Genomic DNA, 27,759 nt, shown 5'->3' on the forward strand with positions numbered 1-27,759 from the left:
TATTTGTTACTTTCCACTTTAACAATTTTTTGATGCTGATAAGATAATTACTAGTTAATTAGATAGTTTTACGAGAGGAAGTCCTCTAGCGCTTTGAATGACGGTACATATTCACGCTTCGAGAATCAGATTGCTTTCATCAGATATCCAGGTTGCCAGTCCATCTCTTCCTTGGCCTTCCTATACTCCTTCGGCCGTTTGGTGATCTATCTCGTGCTATCTTTACAAGTCTTCCTTCTGCCATTCTGCTTATATGGCTATAATATTTTTTTTTTGAGAATGTAAGTTTTGTACATTAAAGGACCCCAAAGTACCCATTAAAGGATCTTTACCCATTACTATATACTAAAGCTTTCAGTCATCAATGTTTCACCTTTCTCTTTTTATCCTCAAGAAACAGTGATGAACAGAGTGCGAACAAGCATCAAGAAACTGTGATCAATGAACAAAATAGTGACATACTTTTAATGAATTTTCCATATTTAATAAGAACAAATACGAGAAATGTTAATAATACCCTTGAAACACAAAAATAATTGGTTTTAAAACAAAAATATGGAAGTTGTAGCTAGCCGTGTCACTCGAAGCTTCCAAATATATTAATATATAATATATACTCTATTTATGTTACCCGAAAGGCACTCCTCGTTTTAGCAAAATTCTCATCTCTTGATTAATACCCGTGCTCAGAATATTAATAGTAGGATATTTCAATATCCACAACCCAATGTGGATCTCGACCAAAAGCAAACTAATCGAAGAAATGTTCACCACACAAAATTTATAGGAGCGACCCTTACCCAATAAAATTTTTTATAAAATAAAAATGTATAGATACCATTTTTTATATTTTCTGACAATACTACCTCCGACTACCCACAACCAGTCCCACAAACGAAACCTGAAAATGCTAATTGGTGTAAATACGCTGACAGAATCACCAGCAACAAAATTTTAAAATCTTGATGTGATCTTGATATTTTACTATACTATAGACTAAGAGCCGGTAGAGGTTAAACTTGCTAATCATTTTAGGTACCAGAAGAGCCTATAACTTACCTAAATAGTAGAACCTAAAAGAAAACGTATGAACACTGTAGGTACTGTCACTTTTTAGCGGCAAAGACAGTGGGGCATCATTTTTTTTTCGTTTCTTTAAGTTCTATGTGATTAAAAATTAAGAATAAACGTAATTTTAATCCACCACCCCCTCCCCCCCCTATTTTTTTGGTGGAATGCAGCCAATTTTTATATTTAAAAAAAATTCACACGCATAGATAAGGTTTTACCAAACATGTCTATTTTTTATAAACCCGTAGGTTGGGTGTACATTTGTACATAACTATTTTTTTGGAAAAAACGTATAACTTTTTCGTGGAGATGGCTTCAGGTCTCTTTTCTTTTAATCTTGTGTATTTTATCACACACTATATTTTTCTAATTTTGTTCAGGTTGTTCCGTAAGGTTTTCCACCTTCAAGAATCCGAAAAACTTATTTTCAGGGGATTTTGGTAATTTTCCCTATTTCATTGACTCCAAAATAGATCAAAGCAATGTCTTTAACATATTATATTATGTAACTTGAAGAAAAACTGAGTCAATTAGAACATTTAAAAATGGGAGAAACACGTTCAAACCCCCAAACTTTCAAAAACGATGTTCTGTAATTCGTTTATTAAAAGGCGACATATTATTAAATACAGAGGTTGATACCTCTGTATTCTTCGCCATTTGAAACAGAAGGTTGTACCTAGCGTGTCCTCTCTGTAAAAATTTAAGAAATTTTGGATATCATTTAGATAAGCGCTTGCGGCTCAGTGATACTCCTCCACAGATCCCTACATGAAGGGCGTTGACGCCTCTAATACCGGCGTATATATATGTATATTTAATGTAAAATAAATAGACGTTTTCCTAGACTATCAAAAAATATTGAGAGAAGAGTAAACGTAATTATTAAAAAATTATGTCGAACTGCTGTATACCTAAAAATAGGGGCATCAGGTGGCTAAACATTATCAAATAGTTGAAAGACTGATATCACTTCCTTCATTATCAAATTAATTAAAAATTAATACCGATTTATACGCCAAAAAAATTATTTAACAAAAATACAAAAATTCTGTTTGATCATGGGTTAATCCGAATCTGGTGTTACTCCTAATTCTAGTACATAAAAATATTTATACTTACTTTGCCATCTCCGATAACTGTAGTCTGCCGTCTTTATTGAAGTCGAAAACTTGTAACTGAAAATCGAAAGACATAAATATCGTATTCACCGTTATAATTTGCCCCAGAGGCGTAGATCTAGATATATCGTGAAATAGAAAAAATAATGGGTCCCAAGACCCCTATATTTAAAGGCAAAATATATCCTATCTGTGGTAATAAATAAACAAATATACATATAATTTTAGACTGGGGTTGAGACAAAAAAAAGAGTTGTAAACAGTATTCATTATTCAAGACACCATGTTTCCATGTTTTAAGCTAGCAAATGTAATTTGATTATTCAAATGTTTGATGTCTTAGTGTGTCTATATTATACCGGGTGTCTACTTATACAGTCCCTGGCCATATTATTATGACCACCTATGAATTTTTACAAAAATCAACTATTCAACTAGGTACCTACGTTTTGTTTTAAATATGATTTTTAAATTTAATTTTGTTATGCAATGTAAATGTTATGCATTACCTATAATATATTTAATAATAAACAGCAATAAATAATTTGAAAATATACATATTTATATTTTTTTTTATATTTTTTTCAACTTCTGACCTTAATCAGATGGAAAATGTTGTTCTGAAGCTATTTCCTTGTGGCATTTTTAAAATTACGTATTTTTTATGGGAAATAAGCCACAATTTTACTAAAAAATGAATTTATTAACGTTTCGAAGCCCAAATCGGGTTTCGTTGTCAAAATACAAAATACTATTAAAATAAAACAAACATGTTGTTGCTAAGTAAAAAAATTCTTCTAATACTTTATTTAATCTGACTCATTTATATTGGCAATTCAGACGTATATTATACATTTTAAAGTAGAAGACTTTAAAATGATATCGCCAATATTTATGAGTTGCGTTCCTGGGACGACTTTACTAAAAGATAGTTCATTCGATTACATGAAATCAATCCCAACTCAAGAATATCCGTCGCAAAAAAATCATAGCATGTGATCTGTCTTTAAAAAGACAACCAAATGCAACGATGACAGTAAAATTCTCGCGTTAGAGATTCCATAGTAAATCACGAGGGAAAACCAGGAAAAAAACCTCGTGATACTATCCCGACATCGTAAGTATTTGGTCTTACATTTAATCTACCTTCAAAAAACTAATACCAAATTCTGACTTTAATATGTTTAAATTATAAATAATATTAATATTACATAGATATACAATAAGTAATACTAAAATATAAAACTTGTATTAACTCGATATGTTATTGACTTACTAATCGTGGTATTTTCTTTCTATTGACTTCCTCTTTCAGTATGGGTAACCACATCCTACTGCATTCTACCGAGGAATTTGCGACACAATTGGTTTCATTTAGCATAATTAGAGCCGCTTCTTTGATTTTTCTCTTTTTACTATCTGATTCTTTCAGGAATATACTTGAATCTCTCCACTGACCTCTATGTTCATTATCCCATGCGTGTTGACATATCTGAGATCTATCAAATTCTCTGTTTTTAATATAAGACTGATGTTCACTTATTCTAACGTTTAATGGTCTTGATGTTTCACCTAAATAAAATTGTTCGCATTCACAAGGTATTCTATAAATGCAATTCTTTGTTCTTTTTTGTTCATTGTTAGGTTTAGTTTTAGATAGAATAGATCTCAATGTGTTTGTTGTTTTGAATGTTGTTGAAATTTTGAATTTATTTCCTAGCGTTTTAAGTTTCTCGGATAGTCCTTTTATATATGGTATTGTTATTTTCCTCGTATTATTTCTTGTGAATGTTGTAGGATCCCGTTCTAAGTTGTTCTGTTCCATTCGATCTAATCTTGTCAATTCCTTATTTATAAACGATAAAGGATAATTATTTTTTAATAAAACAGATGTTAACAATTGTTTTTCTTCTAAAAATGAATTTTCGTTAGAACAAGTAATTTTGGCTCTATATTAGATGGAAAATATTTGAGATCTTTAAAACGCGAAAAATCCGATGAAAAGAACACTAACGAAATTTTTTTGATTAAATAACTAATATATCGTTGAAACCACAATGACAAATTAAAGCAAAAAAATTTAACTGCATTCAAATTATGCCAAGACCGGTAATAGCGGTAATCAAAGTTAGAAAGGGCTCAGCAAAATTTTGAAAAAATAAACATATGTGATATTTGTCAATGTTTTATTGGTGTTTATTATTAAATATAATAAATTTAATAATAAACAGCAATAAACCATTTGAAAATATCACATATTTTTATTTTTTTAATATTTTGCTGAGCCCCCTCTAACTTTGATTACCGATAGTACCTGTCTTGGTATATTTTGAAAGCAGTTAATGTTTTTTTACTTCAATTTGTCAATGTGGTTTCAACGATATATTAGTTCTTTAATCAAATCAATTTCGTTAGTGACCTAATAGTTGGTTTTTGTAAAAATTCATAGGTGGTCATAATAATATGGCCAGGGACTGTATTTACCCCCATTTTAACTGCCTAGAAATTCTAAACGGCTCAAGATAGAAATATGCGGTTTTCGCTGAAATGTTTTATTTTAGTAAAAGTTTTGTCTGAATGGATTGAATTTTTTATATCGCTTTCAAATACGAAAACAAAAATGGCGGATTTTTGAAAAAAACGTTGTTGACTTTTTTTTAATGGAACACCCAGTATATTTTTTGAAACTTGAAAGAAAGGTCATTTACCTATCCAGCGATATAAAGTTTTTCAAAATCGGTTGTCAAATAACTGAGTAATTAATTTTTAAAGTGAGAGGTGCAACGTGGATATCACATACCTAAATAACATAACTAAGCAAATTGATATTATTATGTGATTTTCACATTGCATCTCTCATTTTAAAATTAATTGCTTACTCATTTGACAACCGACTTTAAAAAATGTTATATCGTTGGATAGGTAAAAGACCATTTCTTCAAGTTACAGAAAAATATAGTGGGTGTTTTAAAGAAAAAGTCAACAACGTTTTTTTTTCAAAAATCTGCCATATTTTATTTAAAAGCGATACAAAAAATGGTCATTTACCCAAAAACATGAAAAAACAGTCATTTAACTACCCAGCGATATAAAAATTTTTAATATCGGTTGTCAAATGACTGAGCAATTAATTTTTAAAATGAGAGATGCAATGTGGAAATCACATAACATAATATCAATTTGCTTAGTTATGTTATTGATACACAAGCAAAATCAGCCGCTCACCTTGAAGATGGGTCATTTTTGATATCTGGAATTTCCTAAACCTGTTGTCCGATTAAATTTTTTGCTAAACAGGTAAATTTTCATTGAATACCGGGTTTACAAATTAAACTGTGTTTTTTTTTCTAAAAGTTCGCATTACTTTGTGGAATATTATAGAATTTATAAAACACTGAAATTAAGACCCAATTATTTATAGCCTCATGCTTTCTCAACCTTCTGTTTTTTATTTATTCGGTTATGTTGGACCATAAAAAAGTTAGGTAATTTAACAGCTAGCCATGATTTTCATCAATGCAAGCTGTTTTAAATAAGCTCGGCAAAATTTAAAAGGGGCAATTATGCATGAGAAAATAATGGCAGTTTGTTTTATAAACGTATGTTACAAACTGCCGATTTATTTATTGCTCTAAAACCAATTGAGATATGCAAATGAAATTTAATGAGTTTTAAGACGTAGTTAGTTATTACGAATTTTTTGACATACAACTAAGAATTTTATATTCACCATTGGCGCGCATACGGGTCATATTTTCAGTACTCTACAAATATATTATCCGTATTCCACAGAATTCCGACATCGTATTGCATTGGATGAATTGCTACCAATCTTCTTATTGATTTTACGAAAAATCATTCCAATCTCTTGAATTTCTATGATACGTCCCCCTTCAAAATAGTTGCTGAAAATTATTTTGTCGGAGTGCGTAAACAAAACTCGCATTAGATATCACTCTTACAAACAATAGCAATAACAAACAGTGATGTTTATATACAGAAAATGTGAACAAAAAGGTAAACAAAACTTTTCAACAAAACAACTACAAACGTATTGTTTATAATTTTGTGTGTTTCATGAAAACGAACATATTCCCATAAATAAATAAACCTGACATGCAAACGTAGACTATTGTTAAAATACTATCGATTTTTCACGTAAATTCCATGAACTTTTCCAATTTTCCTTTATCAACATATAATTACGAAATTTCATAAACTTTTTCATTTGATAGTAAAGCCACCCCCTTTATATCGGGCGTGTACACTGGATTAAACTTTTAAAATAATTTAAATTCTGTAACAAAAAATTTGAAAATTAAAATGAAGTTGGTGTAATTACAATAAATACGTAAATATAAAAAATGAATAAGTAAAATAAGTATAAATTTAAAAACATATGAAACCTGTTGACAATTTACAGACTTTACAGACGTATTAAATATGTACATATTTTAATAATACACTTATTTGAACCCCGCTGACAATTGGTTTTAAATAACTTTATTTTTACTCTTTATATTATTCTTGTTAGCTTAATATGAAATACTTGTAATCCCAGCACACGATTTTTGTTGTTATTATTGAATTTTACTACAAATAATTTTTAAAACTAGTGGCTAGTGTACCTAACTACATTCCAATTCACAAAACTTCAAGTTACATTGTCTGTCTCGTACTGTCATTAGTCAGAAACGCTTTCACACCTGTCACCTGTAATCAGTTGGCATTCACCTTTTTTTGTGAAGACAGAAAAATCGACTCAACCACCCACATGCTTCGTAAATTAGTCATATGATGCTTTGAGGTATTCTATAAACTTCATCCATCGCCAGGATTTAATATACAACATGTCAATATAAGACTTTTAGTCGACATTTTAAGGGTTATAACCCATGTATTTTTGGTGGCTTAGTATGTAGAGCTTGCGAGTATAACCTAATTTTTTATCTTGGTTAACCTTTAAATTTTTTTACTTTTGTCTTCACTAATTATGGTTATACTTACTTTAGGCTTAGAACACTGATGATGCTTTCTTTAGAGCGAAAACATTTTGTTTTTAATGTAGTCCTTTATTGGGGTTTTCAAATAAATATACCTTTTAAACAGAAGATTTTTCTTTAATTTTTGTATAAAATACACACATTCCATGTAGACTAGTAGAATGTAGACTTATAGACTAGTCTAGACTTTAGTTTTTTATACAAAAAGTCAACAGCCAAAAAAATATCAGCGGAGTAAATTTTTCATATTATTATTACGACCGGAAAATTAACTGAATATGTCGCACCCCGACTTCTTTAGTGTCATAACCCTAAAATCGAAAATTTTTCAGGAGAGAAAAAACAAGAGGTTATGTGAACTCTTCATTTTTTTTTCTCTGCAACCTCCTCATCTAAATTAACGAAATTACTCACTTGTGTTTATCATATTATGTGTAGTTATCTAATGCTAGTTCATATTTTTTTTTAGTTATTGATGTTGCTTTACCCTGAAATTCTCCCTTAAAATATTAGACCTGGATCCTGCGTATGAAAAAAGTTTATTAATAACTAGCTAAACATTTGTTAATAGATTAACAGTGTCTAGTTAATAGCTTAATGGACAAACTTTAATGTACGGGAACACTAGAACAGGTGAAGTTTTAATTGTGGAACAGGTTACAGGTTTCAAACATGTTGCTACGAAAAATTGATTTGTTATCCTTTCATTCAATTCTCATGCAAAAATCAGAGTGCTATTTATCAACAACATAATTCCTGTCATTTGACATGTTGTATGTGTCGGACTTATTAAAATGCCCTACATATTTGTCAGACAAACATTTTTTCATGTAGGTATTACATACTTGAAATGTGCTATTGAATAATCTTAAAAACAACCTGATAGTTTTCACAATCAAGTTCCACAACTAAAATCACGTTCCACAATTAAAGCTTCCATTGTTCCAGTGTTCCCATACATCAAAGCTTATCCGACTAGGCACTGTTAAGCTATTAACACATTTTTAGCTTGCTATTGTAATCCTTAAAATATAACTTTATTTATTAATCATATTTACTTGCCCTACGCCGCTGGATGCACGTGGCAAGTACAGATACTATGCTCTGGTGCAGAATTCAAATTAAACCAGCCAGTACTAACCTAAGACTGTAGTTAGAAAGAGAAATCTTTAAATTCGTGAAAACGCATTTCGCCTATTTAAAACAGTGAGGATTTGTGCAGTGCACACAGAGACCAATGGAGGACCGTTTCGGTTCACAGTTTGGAATTTTCTGTTGTGGGATTTAGTTAAATACGGTTAAATCTTAAATACAATATTAATAGTTTTATGATGAAGCCTTATTCAGTGGAATTTATAAAATAAAATGAAAATAGTTTTGAAAATCGACTTCTTATAAAAAGTAATGGTCGACTTCGGCCGGAGATACAATAATGTGCTATAAAAAACAAAAAGTTTCAACGTTGCTTTAAAGTTGAACAATATAAAAAAACTTGGTGGTTGTGCTGGTGTGATAAACTACATTCTTTGTTTTGTTTTCCACGTTTAGTACTTTCAAAGAATGAAACTATTTCTTCAGAGTGGACAAAAACGGGCGTTTGGGATTTATCTCATTTATCAACAAAAATTAAAAAACACGGATCTTCCCAAATTTATTTAAAAAATGAATTGCAACTCTCAGTTATGGGCAATATTGATGTTCGCCAATTATTAGATTCTGGGTATAGGAAAAAAACACGCCTTGCATTTTACCTCAATGGTGGTATGGAAATGAATGCATTATTTAAGCGAAAGTAGGTACAGATTTTATGTATACCTACCATACATAAATAATAAAAAATGATTAATATTCCACAACATTTAAACAGGCGAAGCACTCACTTTTGATAATTTTTTAACGAACGCCTATGCAATAAGTTAATACAGTCAGAAAAATGAAAGAATACCCATGAACGGTCACATCAATCACTTATTTTGTACTTGCTGTCTTTTTCTATAAATGACAAACGTTTGTTATAGAAAAAGATAGCAAATACAAAATAAGTGATTGATGTAATTGTTCATGGGTATTCTTTCATTTTTCCCACTGTATATAAATTGGTAGGAAAGTATAATAGTTTCAAATCCGCTTAGGTCCCGCTGGGTTTTTTACCCAAAAATTTTTTCACCTGTGCCGCAATTGCCTGCGGCTTTTATTCACTGTTTCTATAATTACATTCCCTAATTAGACACCCTTTTTAAATCACCACGAGCCGCCACTGTATAAGATAACTAAATTATATGACATTACTACAAAATGAAGGCAACGCCTAAAGGAACGTGTGAGGCCAAAAAACAGATTTTCCATTTTTTAGGATTATCACAATATTGAAGTCGAGCTGCGAGGTGAATGAATAAATTTTAAAAAAGAAATAAAACAAAGTTTAATGGCGAACTATATTTAATATGCATGTTATTTAAATCAGAATTTGGTTTTAGTTTTGAGAGTAAACTGAAGTAAGACCAAATACTTACCATGTCGGGATAGTATCATAAGTTTTTTTCTGGTTTTTTCTCGAGATTTACTATGGAACTAACATGAGAATTTTACTGTCACCATTTCATGTGGTTGTCTTTTTAAAGACAATTCACATGCTGTTTTTTTTGACAAACATCCTTAAAGTTGATTTTATGTAATCGAATGAACTATGTATATGTCAATAAAGTCGTCCCAGGAACGCAACTCATAAATATTGGCTATATCATTCTAAAGTTTTTCACTTTAAAATGTATATCGACGGGTTTTTGACAAAACATCGTAAGCATCAATTTTCCGAAAATGGGATTTTTATCTTAAATAGTTCCTTACGATAGTATACAGCTAATTAAAAATTATTTTTTTCCTAATAACATCCGAATTGTCTAAAATTGAATTTAATGTTTATCGTAACCACCGCATTTCAAACTCATTTTGTGCCTATGGTATCGTAAACGCCAAGGTAGTACCGACAGTTGATGGTAAACGCCATCAATCTTGTCGTTTACGTTTGGATATTTTGCCGCTTACGATAAGATTCAATGACCAAAATGACCGTTAGGATTACTCAGTGTTATCTTAAATGTGTTAGAATTCAGTGAAAATTTTATTTCGCTCCAACAATTTAAAACGAAAATAGTGGTAGTTTTTATAAATCCTTTTATTCAATTGATGCGGTAAGTTTTTAATACTTGTTTTTATGGTTTATTGTTTTTTTCATAGAATTTGAAGACTAATTTACTAATTTGGTAATGACGTAACCTATGGTTTTTAGTTGTTCTTGTGCACATATCATAAATATTATATTTGCAACAAAAATATATCAACTTAGTAGTAAATATATCAACGTAGTAAGTTCACTGAAACCTGAAACAAATGTAGGGGAGTCAATATAGAACGAACATTGAAACATAGTTTTTAATTCCAAACAACTTTTTTTATTAACAATTTTCGATATTGTGAAATATAAAGCTACTTTACTCTTGAACAAGATTCACATTTTTTGACATACCTCGTATGAAATTAATGAAATTTAATATCTGATAAGTAGTTTTTTTAAACTAATAATAAAAAGTAATCAATAAGTTCCAAGTTATGCAGACATACTGTGTAAGAGCTCAAAAACAATTACATTTATACATTTTTAAGCTTGTTATTATTTAGGCAAGTTGTAGGTACAGAAAAAGGTTTTGATGACTTTGTACAAACATTTTTTTAAGTGATATTTTTCGGTTATTTTATTACCTACATTTGTTTTATCTTTCTTAATTTTCTCAAAAAGATGTTGTTTATTTCATGTCTAACGCAAAATAATTTAGTGCAGTTTAAAGTTTACATCTTCAGCTTTAAAAAACACATAAACCTATGTCGGAAACATGTCATACCACAGGAGTTTGTGCAAGAATATGAAGAGTTAAGTTACAAAAGTGAAATTCCTGACACATTGTCAGAAACTGATGAAGAAGATCAGAGTGTCACATATTAATATATGTATTGAATTTTATTTTTCATTGTCGATTTTTGTCATGAGTCATGAATAATATTTTTCCTCTTAAGATACTTACGTTATTTATGAATATTCATTTATAAATTGATACCTTAAAACTATCGATGTTTATCTTAAGCGACAAGCTTCAACTAAAATTTACATAGACAAGGTCTCACAAAGTATCGTATGCTACATAATTTAATTAAAGAATGTTATAGTACAGTTTTTTCTTTAATTATTATCTTTTTTTATGTACTAATTTATCACAGTTTCAAAATTTTAATTATATTAACCGAAAAGTCGGTAGAAGAAAAAGTCGCCTCCTGTAAAATTTGCGTTTGGTCGGTTACGATGTTTTGTCAAAAAGCCACCGATATTATAATATGTCGGAATTGCCGATATGAATCAGTCAGATTAAATTAAATTATTATTCGAAGATTTTTTTTACTAATCAACAAAATTCGTTTAATTTATTAATCTTTGTTATTTAGGTAACGACCTCCGAAGTGGTATTCAAAACGTCAATAAAATAATTTTTCAAGTTAAATTGTGGCTTATTTCCCAATTAGAATACTAAATTACATAAATGCCAGAAAGAAACAGAACAATATTTTTTATTGTGCTATATGTATAATTTATACAAATTGTGAAAGACCATGCCAAATTACCTTATCATTGTTAAAACATGCTAAATTGCATTATAATAAAACACCAGCCGGCTGAGTTTACCGAGTAAATATTAAAAATTCCAGAGGAAGATAAAAATTACAACTACTCGACCGTAAAATACTGGAACTCTTGAAACAACTTTAGTTCTGAATGATAATAATATCCTCTTGTTTTCTGCAGTTTGTTTTCTAATAAAAATTGAAATTGACAATTTATACTACCGTCTTTCCGGGATAATAGAATAGAATTGAGATGGTGCACGCTTCTGCGATTTTATCGACTTTTAACGAGTTATCAACCTTATTTATATATTAGAATGAGTTTATTAAACACTATGTTTTTAGTTATTTTTATATTAACGTGTTCAATTGGGTGTATATTCTATCAAGAATAAAAAACCGCTAAATGCTGTAAAAATGATAGTTGAAGAAATGAAGCATTTTGGCTCGCAATTTTTTCGTCCAGCATGGATTTACTTGAAATTTTCACAGAAGGTGTGGAATAGTCCAAGGATCATTTTCTAGATCATGCTGCTGTACGCTAAAACCTTGGGGGTGGTTGCCACCCCATCCACGGGGCGGGATTTTTTATTAAATTTTAACCATGTAAATCGATGTAAAAATTATTACTAAGAAAAATATGTTTTTTACATTTTCTTCGTAAAACTAATATTTTTCGAGTTATTCGCGGTTGAAAGTAACAGTTTTTCGACGAAAAAATCGACTTTTTTAGAGGGTTTTTCGAGAATACCTCGAAAAATATGCATTTAATCAAAAAAACTGTAGATATTAAAATTGTATCATTTAGTAACACAAACCAAATTCTTTTTCTGTAATATCTTTAAGACCAGTAAAACCGAGATACGGCATGTTAAAAGTTAGCTTTTTTCGTCAAATGCATAATTTGAAATATTCAAAGCCAAATAACGGAAAAACTTTGCATTTTTCGAGGAAAACTTATATAATATTTTTCAAGTATACAGTTAGATCTTTCAAAACGTAATAATAAAAAGTTTATAGCCTGAAAATTAAGCGACTTATGATCAAAAAAACGTCGGTACCTGCTTTTCTCTACGAAAAAATCAGTGAAAACAACCCCCTAACTACCCTCCTAATTAAAAATTGGTCTTCACCTTTCTGTAATTCCTTTTATATTTGTATTATCAATACACCCAAGAAGTTTGACCTATTTAAAGGGCCTAATTTTAGAAAAATTGGAGTTTAAAGAAAAATTATTTTTTTGCAATTTCCCATTTTTCACCTTTTACTTCAAAATATCTCCGAAAATACTGGAGATACGAGAAAAACGATGGATCACTAAATTGTAGCTTTTTTAATAGCTAAAATTTTCTTGTGCATAGATTTTCATTTAAGTGAACAGTTAGAGAGATATAGCTGTTTAAAACCTCTATTTACGAGCAAACACCCCCTTATTCGAGCCCTTTAAACCCACCCTAATTAAAATCTAAGGGATCTTACGCAATTTACTTTACACAATCTTATAACTCTTCAAAAATCCTACAACGTCAGTTTTTAAAAAACGTCTTATCGCCAAAAATGAAGGAGCTATGTTTATAAAACGATTTTTTTTTCGAAAAATTCGAATAGTCCGCTTATGGATAATTTTCAATGTATGTATAATACGACAGAACTGGTTCGTATAGATCTATTAAAATATCTACTTAAAAACTGTAATGTTATTAAGGGTGGTTTTTAAGGGTTGAACTATTATGATATTATATTCTAAAGTATAAAACAACATTTTTAACCAATCAAATCACATTTTACACATATTAAAGTTTACAATATTTTTATATAATTTTTGACAATAAGGGGTAGTTTACACCCCTAAAAATAATCACCGCCGATAAGCATGATATAGAATATGAAGTACAGGGTGAGATGATCCTAATCCCAAATTATTATGTTAATCGATGCAAGCCGCAATTATTCTTTTAGGATAAGTAAATTTTTAATATATAGCTCCAACAAGGGTGGTTTTAAGGGTTGAAATATTATGATAGTATACCTTAAAGCATAAAACAATCATTATGTAACTAATAAGAACCAAATGTTGACAATATTAAAGTTTAAAATGTTATTTTATAATTTTTTACAATTAGGGGTAGTTTTCACCCTTAAAAAACCAAAAACCAAACCAAAAGCGTACAACGGATCAATATAGAAAATGAACTAGAGGGTGTAATGAGCCTAATCCCAAATTTTTGTACAAGTCGATGCTGGCCGAAAAAATTGCGAGGTTTTGCCAGTTTTTCAGCTTCATTTCCTCGACTATGAGTGGCGCATACAATATTCGAGCTAAAAAAGACCTGATATGAATATTACGTGGCGCGAAAATGTATTTTCATTTTGATGCAAAACAAAATTCTAGTTTTGGAATATTATGGAAAAATCTTTTAAAATAAAACAGGAATTTTGTTTTGCATCAAAATGAAAATACATATATTCATGTCAATTCTTTTGTAGCTAGAATATTGTATGCGCCACTCATTTTTACGGCGTTTAGCGGTTTTTTATTCTTTTATCAGGAGTTTTTCAAAGTTATTTATAAATTAAATGTATGAAGTTAAATGTAATGTTTCTCGATTACACGTTAAGATTTATAAATAGTCGCCTTTGTCGCATTATCTTCCAAATGATCTAGTGTCCATCGAATATACACTAGATTTTTTGTCTATCCGAAATAGATTGAAAAAAAAAATATTGAAATGGCCGATAAATAAACTCGAATTGCCCGTTGCCAGATCTAATTTAGCGTCGTAACCACTACAACTACATAAACCATTTAGGGAATAATCGTTAATTGGATTATACTTTTATATCTTAATAACTTCTAAACGGCCTAACCAATTTTGATCACTAAACATGAGTTTGAAACGTATTGACAAGTAGTATCTGATGAATCTAAGGTAAAGTATGATAACTGAAGCTATTACAAGAATTATTGAGCCTGAAAAACCGTTTTTTCCCATAAGAAATAGATTTGATCATACTTGAAACTCCTATAACTTTTCTACTGAAGACTTGCATTCTTTATGAAACAACAAGTAACATTTATTTGAGACATTTTTTAGAATTGTTGACAGATGGCACGGTAATCATAAAAGACGATTTTTCGTGATACTCTTAAAAACGAAAAATTAAGTGAATTATCCTAATATCTCAAGAAGGATACTTCTAAATAAAAAACCAAAAAGCAGGTGATTTAAAAATAATATTTTTCAAAAATCTATTAATTTATATCAAACAGGATCTCCAACCCAAGTCCCTGGGGTGAAGCGGGGATCAGGGATCAACGTTAAAATCTTAAATTAATATTAGACTCCATTTTTATTAAAGCTTCAGATTGTACAAGCAGAAGTAAACTAAACAAGATACCTGTAACCGCTGTAATTCCAGAAAAACAAATTAATACAGACCTAATGTTTACTTAAAAAAACCTACAAAATGGATGAAGCAAAAAAATTGCAACATATTTTATTAGTAAAGAAAATAATTTGTTTATAAGCAGAAAGGATATTATGAAGTAATTTAAAGGACTTTTTTAAATTTTAAATGATAATATTTTCATTTAGAAACATAAAAATTCTGTTAGATTATTTGTATACAAATCTTTTTTTTACAAACAAATTTTTTTCATGATGACAAAACCATCCATCAAGAGTTAAACAATATTAAGGTATAAATATTAATTATACAGTATGTCCCTGTAAGTTGTATCCATATGGAAAACTTTTTTATTATTAATTAAAAAAAAAAGTTATTCCTTATAAAAAGTACTGCATGGTCCAAAACCCAAGATTCAACCATCAGATATCAAATTTTATGAATGTTATACGAGGTATGTCAAAAAGTTTGAATGTCACTCAAGAGTAACGTAGCTTTATTTTTCACAATAGTACTGAAAATTCCTATTACGGAAAGTTGTTTGAAATTAAAAACTATATCCTAATATGCAATTAAAACCTTTTAATTGCAAAATTTTTTTTTTTTTTTTGAAAAATTATGGATAACTGACATTATTTTCCGTTATTTCAATTCTGATAAATCTTTTATTATTAATTTGACGAAAAAAAGTGATTATTAATAAAAAGTTCTGGATGGTCTAAAACCTAAAGTACAACCATATTATATCAAATTTTATCAATTTTATACGAGGTATGTCAAAAAAATAAATTTAGATGTAAAGTAAAGTACCTTTATAGTTGAGAATATTTCAAGGAGGGTATAATTACATACTGGAACATTGTATTTAATTCTAAATAACTTTTCATAATAACAATTTTAAATATGTATTGTGAAAAATAGACGTATTTTACTCTTGAGCGAAATTCACATTTTTTGACATACCTCGTATAAAATTGATAAAATATGACATAAGATGGTTGTATTTTAGGTTTTAGACCATGCAGAACTTTGTACAGAACATTATTTTTTCGTAAAATTAATAATAAAAGAGTTATCTGAATTGAAATAACTGAAAATAATGTTAGTTAACCATAATTTGTCAAAAAAAAAATCCAATTAGAAGGATGTAATTGCATACTAGAATATAGTTTTTAATTCCAACCAACTTTTCAATATAGCAATTATCAATATTGTGAAAAATAAATCTACTTTACTCTTGAGTGAAATTCAAACTTTTTGACATACCTCGTTTAATATTCAAAAAATTTGATATTTGATGGTTAAATCTTAGGTTTTGGACCATGCAGAGCTTTTTCTAAAGAATAACTTTCTTCCTAAAATTAATATTAAAAACGTTTTCCATATGAATACAACTTACATGGACATACTGTATATATATAATACAGATTTATTATATAAAATATTGATTATTTTAATTGTTTTCCTGTTAATTTCCAAAAAATTGATTTCCTGTTAATTATACATCCGGAGGTGGGTAGGGTGGGGATGTAAATTTTTATGGTACTTAATACACAAACCAAGTCTGCTATAAAAATGGACGTTTCCATATAATATTTTTGTAATAAGTTTGTGCTTGCCCCATCCCCAGGGGGTCAAGTTTAGTATCATTAGATTTTTGAAAAATATTAAAAAGACATTTTTTAGATATTTTTTTAGATATTTTTTCTTTCAGTTTCAGTTTCCAAATATTTCCTAGGGTATCAAAATAAATCGAATTTTTCCGATTATAGATGTAAAGTAAAGTACTTTTATAGTTCAGAATATTTCAAGGAGGATATAATTACATACTGAAACATTGTTTTTAATTCTAAATAACTTTTCATAATAACAATTTTAAATATTGTGAAAAATAGAATTATATTCATTCAACTAATTTACTTGTTCATAAATAATCCAAATATGTCATAAAAATGGAGGTCCTGTTTAAGATTTCAAGGTTACTCACGCTTCATCCTCTGGGGGTGGAGTTGAAAGGTCATAATTGATGGCATTCGATAGATTTTTAAAAAAATATTGAACACGTATTTTTCAGTTTTTCGGTGCGATGTAATTTTCGCGAAATATTCGACCGTCATGCTACTTTTGGGACACACCCTGTAAAATATATTATTTATAAATTATTTTAAATACTAAGGTTATTCAAACGAAAAGGTACGAAACGGCACTGTGATTCGTTGTTCCCATAATTCCTGTGGCCGTGACACCCAGTCCCTCACAGCGTCCTTCAGTTCGTCGTCCGACTTGAAGAGCTTCTTTTGAGATGTTTTTTTAGGGGACCAAACTCATGGAAATCGCAGGGTGACCGATCACTTCTTACCTGGTCGTCCACCTTGTTGATGAGATCGACCGTGATAATGATAACCCTGTTTGCCTGACCTGATCTTGGTTCGTCAACCAAGCTCTTACGGCCTGCACGAAAACGGGCAAACCATTTTCTCGGTGACTTGTCGGACACACAATCTTCTTCGTATACGGTCACCATCCGGCGATGGATAGCAACCGGTTCAACACTTTCCGTGGTCAGAAACCTGGTAACGCCTCCTTGTTCCTCAGTTAGTGAATTTTGCAATGTGAACGCCATGATGTCCTCATACCAACTGCCGCATTAATTGGACGGCGCTCTTATAAAAGTATCTGAAGACTACATGTGCATCCCTGGATATCTCGCTACGTTATTCCATAGCGGCATAGGCAAATTTGTTTGGGGTTACGTTATTACGACGTTTCATGCCTTTTTATTTGAACAACCAAGTGGTACACTACTACCTTATCAATGTGAATATTTTATTTTTAGGAACATATTCCCTTCCGCCTGGAATGCCTGTTAAGTGAATGGAGTAGCTTAAAGTCATTATCGCCGGTCCCAACCCGGATTAAAGAGGAGGGTTAAGGGCCAACAACATACCCTTGTAAAAAACGGTCTGTTTTTAAATCTGAAAATATGCCTCGGAATCGAACGGATACACAAATATGGAAAACGACAGTGTCAATGGACAAGGAAAACTGTTGGAAAAAGCAGGAATGGACATTACGTCAATACAAGTGTAGAAACCTAACTCAAATTTCAAATTAAAATGAGTTTAAATTTTATTCAATGATCTCTAAAATAACTATTCCTATTAGTCCGCGGACCCATATATAAAATTACTATTTATGACCACACCGTCCAAAATTTTGTAATTGTTATTTGGGTGGAGTCGGACAAATTTGGAGCTTGGCGCATTATGGTAGTGGGGCGTTTGTCTGTCAAGCTCCCCGAACTTGTCAATTTTATGCACGAAAAAAATTTATAACCACATTGGTCATTTTATTTTAATCAATGGTTTTTCTCATATAAACAGCGAAACCCATTTTATCGGACAAAAATATTGGACCGTATGACGTGTCGGACACGCTAAATATGTCAAATTTCTGAAAATAATAAATCTATTACCACACGGCTAATTTTAACAGAATCTACCATAAAACCTTTTTACAATGTGGTAACCTTATCGGACAATTTTCACGGGGCATATGCGCAGTCGGATGCGCCGAAGATGTCAATTTCATTGATTTTTTTTTATTTGTTACCACAGATGTCATTTTTATTTTGTACTGTTTTCTTACAACTTGTAATGCATATTGATCACTTGTCGGACAAAAATAATGGGATAAAATATTTTCCGAAATTTTCCCTCTTCTCGGAAATTTTTTTGAAAATTCGAGAAAAAAACTACAGAACGATGTTTGTCATTGTCAAGGAGTATGTACACAAATTTTTTCAGATCAACTTTTTTCCAAAAGTTTCCCTCCTGTCGGAAATTTTTTTTTTAATTTTGGGTATAACCCATATAACATTTTTGACATAAATACGTCGCGCTCTTTTAAATGTTGTACTTAGTGTGTCTACCAATTTTCAGCTAAATCGATTCAAAACTAACAGAAAAATGTTTTGAAAATTTTTTTGACAATGCCTCCTCTTAAGTACGTCGATAACCTAAAAGAATTATGTTTTTTGTTCGTTTACCCCAACATTTTTGTCACACAATTACATTTTTTGTTTAAGAATATAATTACTTGTAACCTACTACGTGTGTCGGAAAAATGGTTTTCAAGATAATGGATGCACAAACCCAGCAGCGTTTAAAAGTATAGTTTATTAATAAAAATTAAATTTTTTGTCCGACTGTCGATTTGCCCCAATATTTTTGTCGGACACTTAGATTTTTTTATTTAGAATATAATTACTTATAACCTCTTGTTTTTGCCGGTAAATGGTTGTAAATAAAAAAATTCCAGGAAACTGACATCTTCGCCGCATTCGACTACGCATAAGCCCCGTGAAAATTGTCAGCCAAGGTTATGACATTATTGTAAAAAGGTTTTATGGTAGATTCTGTTAAAATTAGTCATGTGGTAATAAATTTATAATTTTCATAAATTTGACACAAAATTTTCCGACAAAATTGTTTTCGCTGTTTGTATGATAAAAACCATTGATTAAAATAAAATGGCCAATGTGGTTATAAATTTTTTTCTTGCATAAAATTGACAACTTTGATTTGACTTTGACACCGTCAAAATTTTTTGTAATTGTTATTTGGGTGGAGTCGGACAAATTTGGAGCTTGGCGCATTATGGTAGTGGGGCGTTTGTCTGTCAAGGTCCCACGAAGTTGTCAATTTTATGCAAGAAAACAATTTATAACCACAGTGGTCATTTTATTTTAATCAATGGTTTTTCTCATATAAACAGCGAAACCCATTTTATCGGACAAAAATATTGGACCGTATGACGCGTCGGACACGCTAAATATGTCAAATTTCTGAAAATAATAAATTTATTACCACACGGCGAATTTTAACAGAATCTACCATAAAACCTTTTTACAATAATGTAGTAACCTTATCGCACAATTTTCACGGGGCATATGCGTAGTCGGATGCGCCGAAGATGTCAATTTCATGGAATTTTTTTTATTTGTTACCACAGATGTCATTTTTATTTTGTACTGTTTTCTTACACCTTGTAATGCATATTGATCACTTGTCGGACAAAAATAATGGGATAAAAAATTTTCCGAAATTTTCCCTCTTTTTCGGAAATTTTTTGAAAATTCGAGAAAAAAACTACAGAACGATGTTTGTCATTGTCAAGGAGTATGTACACACATTTTTTCAGATCAAATTTTTTCCAAAAGTTTCCCTCCTGTCGGAAATTTTTTTTTTAAATTTTGGGTATAACCCAAATAAAATTATTGACATAAATACGTCGCGCTCTTTTAAATGTTGTACTTAGTGCGTGTACCAGTTTTCAGCTAAATCGATTTAAAACTAACAGAGAAAAATGTTTTGAAAATTTTTTTGACAATGACTCTTAAGTACGTCGATAACCTAAAAAATTTATTTTTTGTTCGTTTACTCCAACATTTTTGTCACACAATTACATTTTTTGTTTAAGAATATAATTACTTGTAACCTACTATGTGTGTCGGAAAAATGGTTCTCAGCACAAACCCAGCAGCGTTTAAAAGTATAGTTTACTAATAAAAATTAAATTTTTTGTCCGACTGTGGATTTGCCCCAATATTTTTGTCATACACTTAGATTTTTTTATTTAGAATATAATTACTTATAACCTCCTATTTTTGCCGGTAAAATGGTTGTAAATAAAAAAATTCCAAGAAATTGACATCTTCGGCCGCATTCGACTGCGCATAAGCCCCGTCAAAATTGTCAGACAAGGTTATGATATTATTGTAAAAAGGTTTTATGGTAGATTCTGCTAAAATTAGTCATGTGGTAATAAATTTCTAATTTTCATAAATTTGACACAAAATTTTCCGACAAAATTGTTTTCGCTGTTTGTATGATAAAAACCAATGATTAAAATAAAATGTCCAATGTGGTTATCATTTTTTTTCTTGCATAAAATTGACAATTTTGATTTGACTTTGACACCGTCCAAATTTTTTGTAATTGTTATTTGGGTGGAGTCGGACAAATTTGGAGCTTGGTGCATTATGGTAGTGGGGCGTTTGTCTGTCAAGCTCCCACGAAGTTGTCAATTTTATGCAAGAAAAAAATTTATAACCACATTGGTCATTTTATTTTAATTAATGGTTTTTCTCATATAAACAGCGAAACCCATTTTATCGGACAAAAATATTGGACCGTATGACGCGTCAAGCACGCTAAATATGTCAAAGTTCTGAAAATAATAAATGTATTACCACACGGCTAATTGTAACAGAATCTACCATAAAACCTTTTTACAATAATGTGGTAACCTTATCGGACAATTTTCACGGGGCATATGCGCAGTCGGATGCGCCGAAGATGTCAATTTCATGAAATTTTTTTTATTTGTTATCACATATGTCACTTTTATTTTGTATTGTTTTCTTACACCTTGTAATGCATATTGATCACTTGTCGGACAAAAATAATGGGATAAAAAATTTTCCGAAATTTTCCTCTTGTCGGAAATTTTTTTGAAAATTCGAGAAAAAAACTACAGAACGATGTTTGTCATTGTCAAGGAGTATGTACACAAATTTTTTCAGATCAAATTTTTTCCAAAAGTTTCCCTCCTGTCGGAAATTTAAAGTTTCCTTTAATAAAAATTAAATTTTTTGTCCGACTGTCGATTTGCCCCAATATTTTTGTCGGACACTTAGATTTTTTTATTTAGAATATAATTACTTATAACCTCTTATTTTTGCTGGTAAAATGGTTGTAAATAAAAAAATTCCAGGAAATTGACATCTTTGGCGCATTCGACTGCGCATAAGCCCCGTGAAAATTGTCAGACAAGGTTATGACATTATTGTAAAAAGGTGTTATGGTAGATTCTGTTAAAATTAGTCATGTGGTAATAAATTTATACTTTTCATAAATTTGACACAAAATTTTCCGACAAAATTATTTTCGCTGTTTTTATGATAAAAACCATTGATTAAAATAAAATGGCCAATGTGGTTATCAATTTTTTTCTTGAATAAAATTGACAACTTCGTGACAGCTTGACAGAAAAACGCCCCACTTCCATAATGCGCCAAGCTCCAAATTTGTCCGACTCTACTTAAATAACGAGTACCTACAAAAATTTCGACGGTGTGGTCATAAATAATCATTTTATATGTGGGCCCAAGGGCTATATATTTCAATGAAAGTAGTTATAATTCAGTTATCTCCATCTTACCTATAACCATATATCTACACTTTAAGGATTTAAACTTAATTTGTTGAACGGAAAATGGATAGGAACTGTAATTTAATACCGATCACTTAGAATTGATTCCAAACACAAGTTAAGAGAACTTGAAATGTGACCTCGGAAATCGGGCGATTGAGTTACATTTTCCAATAAGGCAAATCTACACATTGAGTGCTTCTTATGGGATTAAATCCATTTACATTATCCGAAGGCGGAAATCAAGTGTATATTATTAGCCCAATAAATTACCGCTTTGGAGTGTAATTTCCAGGGGCAACTCCGAATTGCATGAAAATTTGGATTTAGGTTCTACTTACCCTCTACTTCAAAGTTGAATTTGTGCTGTTGGCTGCTTTTACTTGGGGGGTGACATTTACCCCTTCTCGGGGGGTGAAAAACGGGTCTTTAAAATAAGGCCGGAAATGGATAAATTTACTTATTTTAAGCAACTTTTGTTCTATAAGGTTTTTTACGTAAGTCAACACTTTTCGAGTTATTCGCGATTTAAAATGTTGATTTTTCGACAAAAAACTACGTTTTCAGACCGTTTTTTCCAAATAACTCAAAAAGTAAATATTTTATCGAAAAAAATGTTTTTAGCAAAAATGTAGCCTATAAAAAAAACGAAAAAAATGGTGTACCAGTAAAGTCTACAAATTGAGCAAAAGCAAAGTTGTAGCTCATGAAAAATACGTTCTTATTCGTCTAATTCCAAATCGAATAATTCAACACGAAATCACAGAAGAAAGAAATGTTTTTCGGGAAAACATTATTAGCATTTTTAAAGTATCGAAAAAAGCTTATTATTTGTTTTTTACAAAAGTTTACAGCATCAAAAATAAACGAGTTACAATGGAAAAAATTTGGCCCCTTTTTTTTGTACAAAAAATCGTGAAAACCTTCCCCTATTTAGCACCTTAAATAAAATTAATCGTTTGGCTTTACCATCTATTTTAACTGTAGGTATGTGTATTGTTTATATGATCTGTAAGTTTGATTGGTTTGAAGTGCTTATTTTTGAAAACATTTGGTTTTATAGTAAAAAAGAAATTCTATAAAAATTTTTGAAAAATTTTATTTCTTCAAAATAACTTATAAAGTATTAGTGCTAAGAAAAATCTTAAAAAGTAAAAAAATGTAGGTTTTGCTATTATAAATATGCTAGTTTCATTTTATTTCTCCGTAAGACAAAAATTGGTTAATATATGGCTGTTCAAAATTTGCATACACACGTGATTAGTGACCCATTCAAGCTTTCTCAATTATAACCCTTTCAAAAATAAACACTTTAAATCGGTGAGACTGGGAGACATTTGGGGAGCTAAACACGGCGAGATTTTCAGGATTTTTTACAAAAAAAGAGGGCCAACTTTATTTTGAGCGTAACTTGCTTATTTTTAATGCTAAAACTTTTGTTAACAATTAAAACAAAGCTTTTTATAAACACTTTAAAAAAGTTTAAATGGGTTTTTCCCGAAAAGTGCTTAATTTTTCGGTGATTTCACCTTGAAATATTCGATTTGGAATTAGACGAATAAGAACGTATTTTTCATGAGCTGCAACTTTGTTTTTATTTGAGTGATATACTTTAATGATACACCATTTTTTTGGGTTTTTTTAAGCTACACTTTTGCTAAGGATATTTTTTTCGATAAAATATTTACTTTTTGAGTTATTTGCGAAAAACCGTTTGAAAACGTAGTTCTTTTGTCGAAAAATCAACATTTTCAATGGCAAATAACTCGAAAAGTATTGACTTAGGTAAAAAACTTTATAGAACAAAAGTTGCTTAAAATCAGTAAATTTATCAATTTCTGGTCTTATCTTGAACGTATGTTTTTTCACCCCCGAGAAGGGGTGATTGTCACCCCCCAAGTAAAAGCAACCAACGGCACAATTTCAACTCTGAAGTGGAGGGTACGTAGAACCTAAATCCAAATTTTCATGCAATTCGGAGTTGCCCCTGAAAATTACACGGTATCGCCGAATTTCCCGTTCATTTACTGGGCTATATCGCATTATAAAAACTTTCAACTGAATTTATTGAACCAAATAAGTTATAGTCCGGGATCCAATGCCCATTTTAACCATTTATTACTAACAAGCTCATTTTTCATGAGCAGCTTCATTTTGGCAAAATACCATACTTTTGTCTTTAGAACAATTTTTGTCTGTGTCAGCTAATGGAGTAGGACGAATTAAATATGCAGATTTGAAGATTATCAAAAATTATCTATTGCTAGCTGGGTTTTTCTTGTTAATTTTCAGTAGTAATTACGCACGAGAGCTATAAAATTATCGATTTGTATCCCAAATAACACTTGACAGGTTTAGTTTCACGACCCAAGGGGAGTAAAATTATGTCAAAGTGTCACGAGGGCAAAACAAATCGGCAATTTTTAAGAACTCGAGTGTAAATCGATAAGATTATTTCATGAACATAATTGTTTTTTAAATCATTTTAACTAATATTTTTTTTGATATCTTCGCCTGAATATTTGCTAAACCTGTTCATGGTGTTCTCTTTGACATGTTGTAAAACATTAATTATTGTCATTAATTTCATTGAATGTTCATTTTGCGTAGAAACGAAGGGCATCTGACGTCATTGTTGACGACGGGAAATTATCAGTAGTAATTGCACAAGAGCTCTGAAATTATTAAATTTTTCCCGAATGACACTTTGACAGTTTTAATTTCACGAGCCGAAGGCGAGTGAAATTATTCCAAAGTGTCACGAGAGCAAAAATTCTATATTAATTTCAGAGGTCGAGTGCAATTTGTTGCGATTATTTCATGAATAAAACTGTTCAAAACCAAAATTTTATTGTAATTTATTTATGTAAGTACCATTAAACACACAGATTTTATAAATATTTGACGATTGAAAGTCATCACTTTTATAATTTTTAAAACATTAATTGTCATTAATGTCACTGAATGTATTTTTTCGTAGCAACGAAGGGCATATGACGTAATATACTTAACGACGGGAGATTATCAAAAATTATCGATTTAATTCAGATTTCTGTAGCTTTCTATTGGTCAGAATCTCCTATGAATAAAGTAATCAGTAGTAATTGCACAAGAGCTCTAAAATTATTGAATTTTTCCCGAGTGACACTTTGACAGTTTTAAATTATGTCAAAGTGTCACGAGGGCAAAAATTTGATAATAATTTTAGAGATCGAGTGCAATTTGCTGCGATTATTTCATGAATAAAACTGTTCAAAATCAAAATTTTATTGTAATTTATTTATGTAAGTACAAATTAGTACAATTAAACACACAATTGTTATAAATATTTGACGGTTGAAAGTCATCAGTTTTATAACTTTTAAAACATTAATTATCATTAATGTTACTGAATGTATTTTTTCGTAGGAACGAAGGGCATCTGACGTAATATACTTGACGACCGGATATTATCAAAAAGTATCACTTTAATTTTTACTTCTGTAGATTGGTCAGAATCTCCTATGAATGAAATAATCAGTAGTAATTGCACAAGTGCTCTAAAATTATCGAATTTTTCCCGAGTGACACTTTGACAGTTTTAATTTCACGACCCGCAGGGGAGTGAAATTATGTCAAAGTGTCACGAGGGCAACAATTCGATAATAATTTTAGAGATCGAGTGCAATTTGTTGCGATTATTTCATGAATAAACTATTCAAAACCAAAATTTTATTGTAATTTATTTATGTAAGTAGAAAAAATTAGTACAATTAAACACAGTTGTTATAAATATTTGACAGTTGAAAGTCATCACTTTTATAACTTTTAAAATATTAATTGTCATTAATGAATGTATTTTTTCGTAGCAACGCAGGGCATCTGCCGTAATATACTTGACGACGGGATATTATCAAAAATTATCAGTTTAGTTTTTATTTCCGTAGCTTTCTATTGGTTAAAATCTCCTATGAACGAAATAATCGGAAAAAAAATTATAGCTGTAATTTTTATTCTTATAGCTTTGTATTGGTCAGATGGTCAGAACCTGTTTAAATGAAATAATCGAAATAATTATCTAAATAGCCGAGAACATATATTTTCCCTATAAAATGCAAGGTTTTATCAAATAGTTCCTCTTTGTAACATTTTAAAATGTAACGTGGAAGACATTATTAAACGTATTACAAGACAAAAATGGAGATGAGCGGGACATGTTGCAAGAATGAAAGATAAGAGGTGGAAAAATCAATTCCTTGACGACTCAAAATCTAGTGGTATATTATTATAAAGGCTAATAGACTCGATGTGGCAGGTGGCAACAATGTGTTTTGTTAAAGGTCAAATGGGATGAGATCTGTAGGACGGCTTAAAAAGTAGACAGATAGAATTACAGACAGTCTGGAGAAAACGGGAGTGAGACAATGGGAAACAGTGGCACAGTACAGACAAATATGGTAGGCAATAGTGTACGCGGCAAATACTCACGAGGAGTTTTGTATAGAGGAATGGCAGTAACGCCATTAATGATGAATAATGTAACTGTTTGTGTCAATTAATTTAATTCAAGAAGTTTTTTGTTACCCTGTATAAATAATTATATTAATATTTGTATTACTTAATAGATAATTGGATAACTTTTCAAATAAGCTGGCACACGATCATTAAGAGACAACAGTAGGGCGCGGAAAACGTGTCACATTGGAACTACTAAAAATCGATTTTCTATAAAAAGAAATCGAACGTGACTGACTAGGCAACATTCAGCGAGCCTATGAGTATAACATAATTATTGTTTTTGATAGTATGATGTCACTGTCACTGTTGTATTGCCGACGCACTGTTGCCTCGCTGTTGAAACTTCACTGAACTTTCGAAAAACAAAAATATTGAAGACGCGCTACTGTTTACTCTTAAGACATCCAGACATATTGTGTTACTAAAATTCAGTGATGTGTGAGAGAGGGGATACGACATAAGGGATGATTTTGTATTTACTAGATGGGACCACTTGATTTGACACTTTTTGCTACATCCAATATGGCGACGGGCAGGTTTTTATACGTTATAATATGGAATATGTTATTAATTAGTTACAAAATGATTAATTATTTATATATTTATATAATAAGTCTGAGCATTTTATATAGAGCAGAATATACTACCAAAGAGTTGTTCCGCCATATTGGATGGAGCGTTTTTGCGAGTGAAACCGAGCCCATCTACCTCACTGTATGCCGCATCCCCTCCCTTCCACATCACTGCTAAAATTATATAATATATAATACCAA

The 27,759-nt window shown here is 30.5% G+C and overlaps 1 protein-coding gene across 1 annotated transcript in view; it reads right to left on the reverse strand.

Moving 5' to 3' along the window:
- Positions 1 to 2,189: 2,189 nt before the first annotated feature.
- LOC114334767 (calbindin-32) overlaps positions 2,190 to 27,759 on the reverse strand; it is a 702,339-nt gene continuing 676,769 nt past the window's right edge. The window contains exon 10 of the mRNA XM_050644936.1: positions 2,190 to 2,249. Coding sequence (XP_050500893.1) covers positions 2,190 to 2,249 — 60 coding nt within the window. The remainder of the gene's footprint in view (positions 2,250 to 27,759) is intronic.

This window comes from Diabrotica virgifera, chromosome 2 (assembly GCF_917563875.1).
Source record: "Diabrotica virgifera virgifera chromosome 2, PGI_DIABVI_V3a".
NCBI classification, from domain to species: Eukaryota; Metazoa; Arthropoda; class Insecta; order Coleoptera; family Chrysomelidae; genus Diabrotica; species Diabrotica virgifera.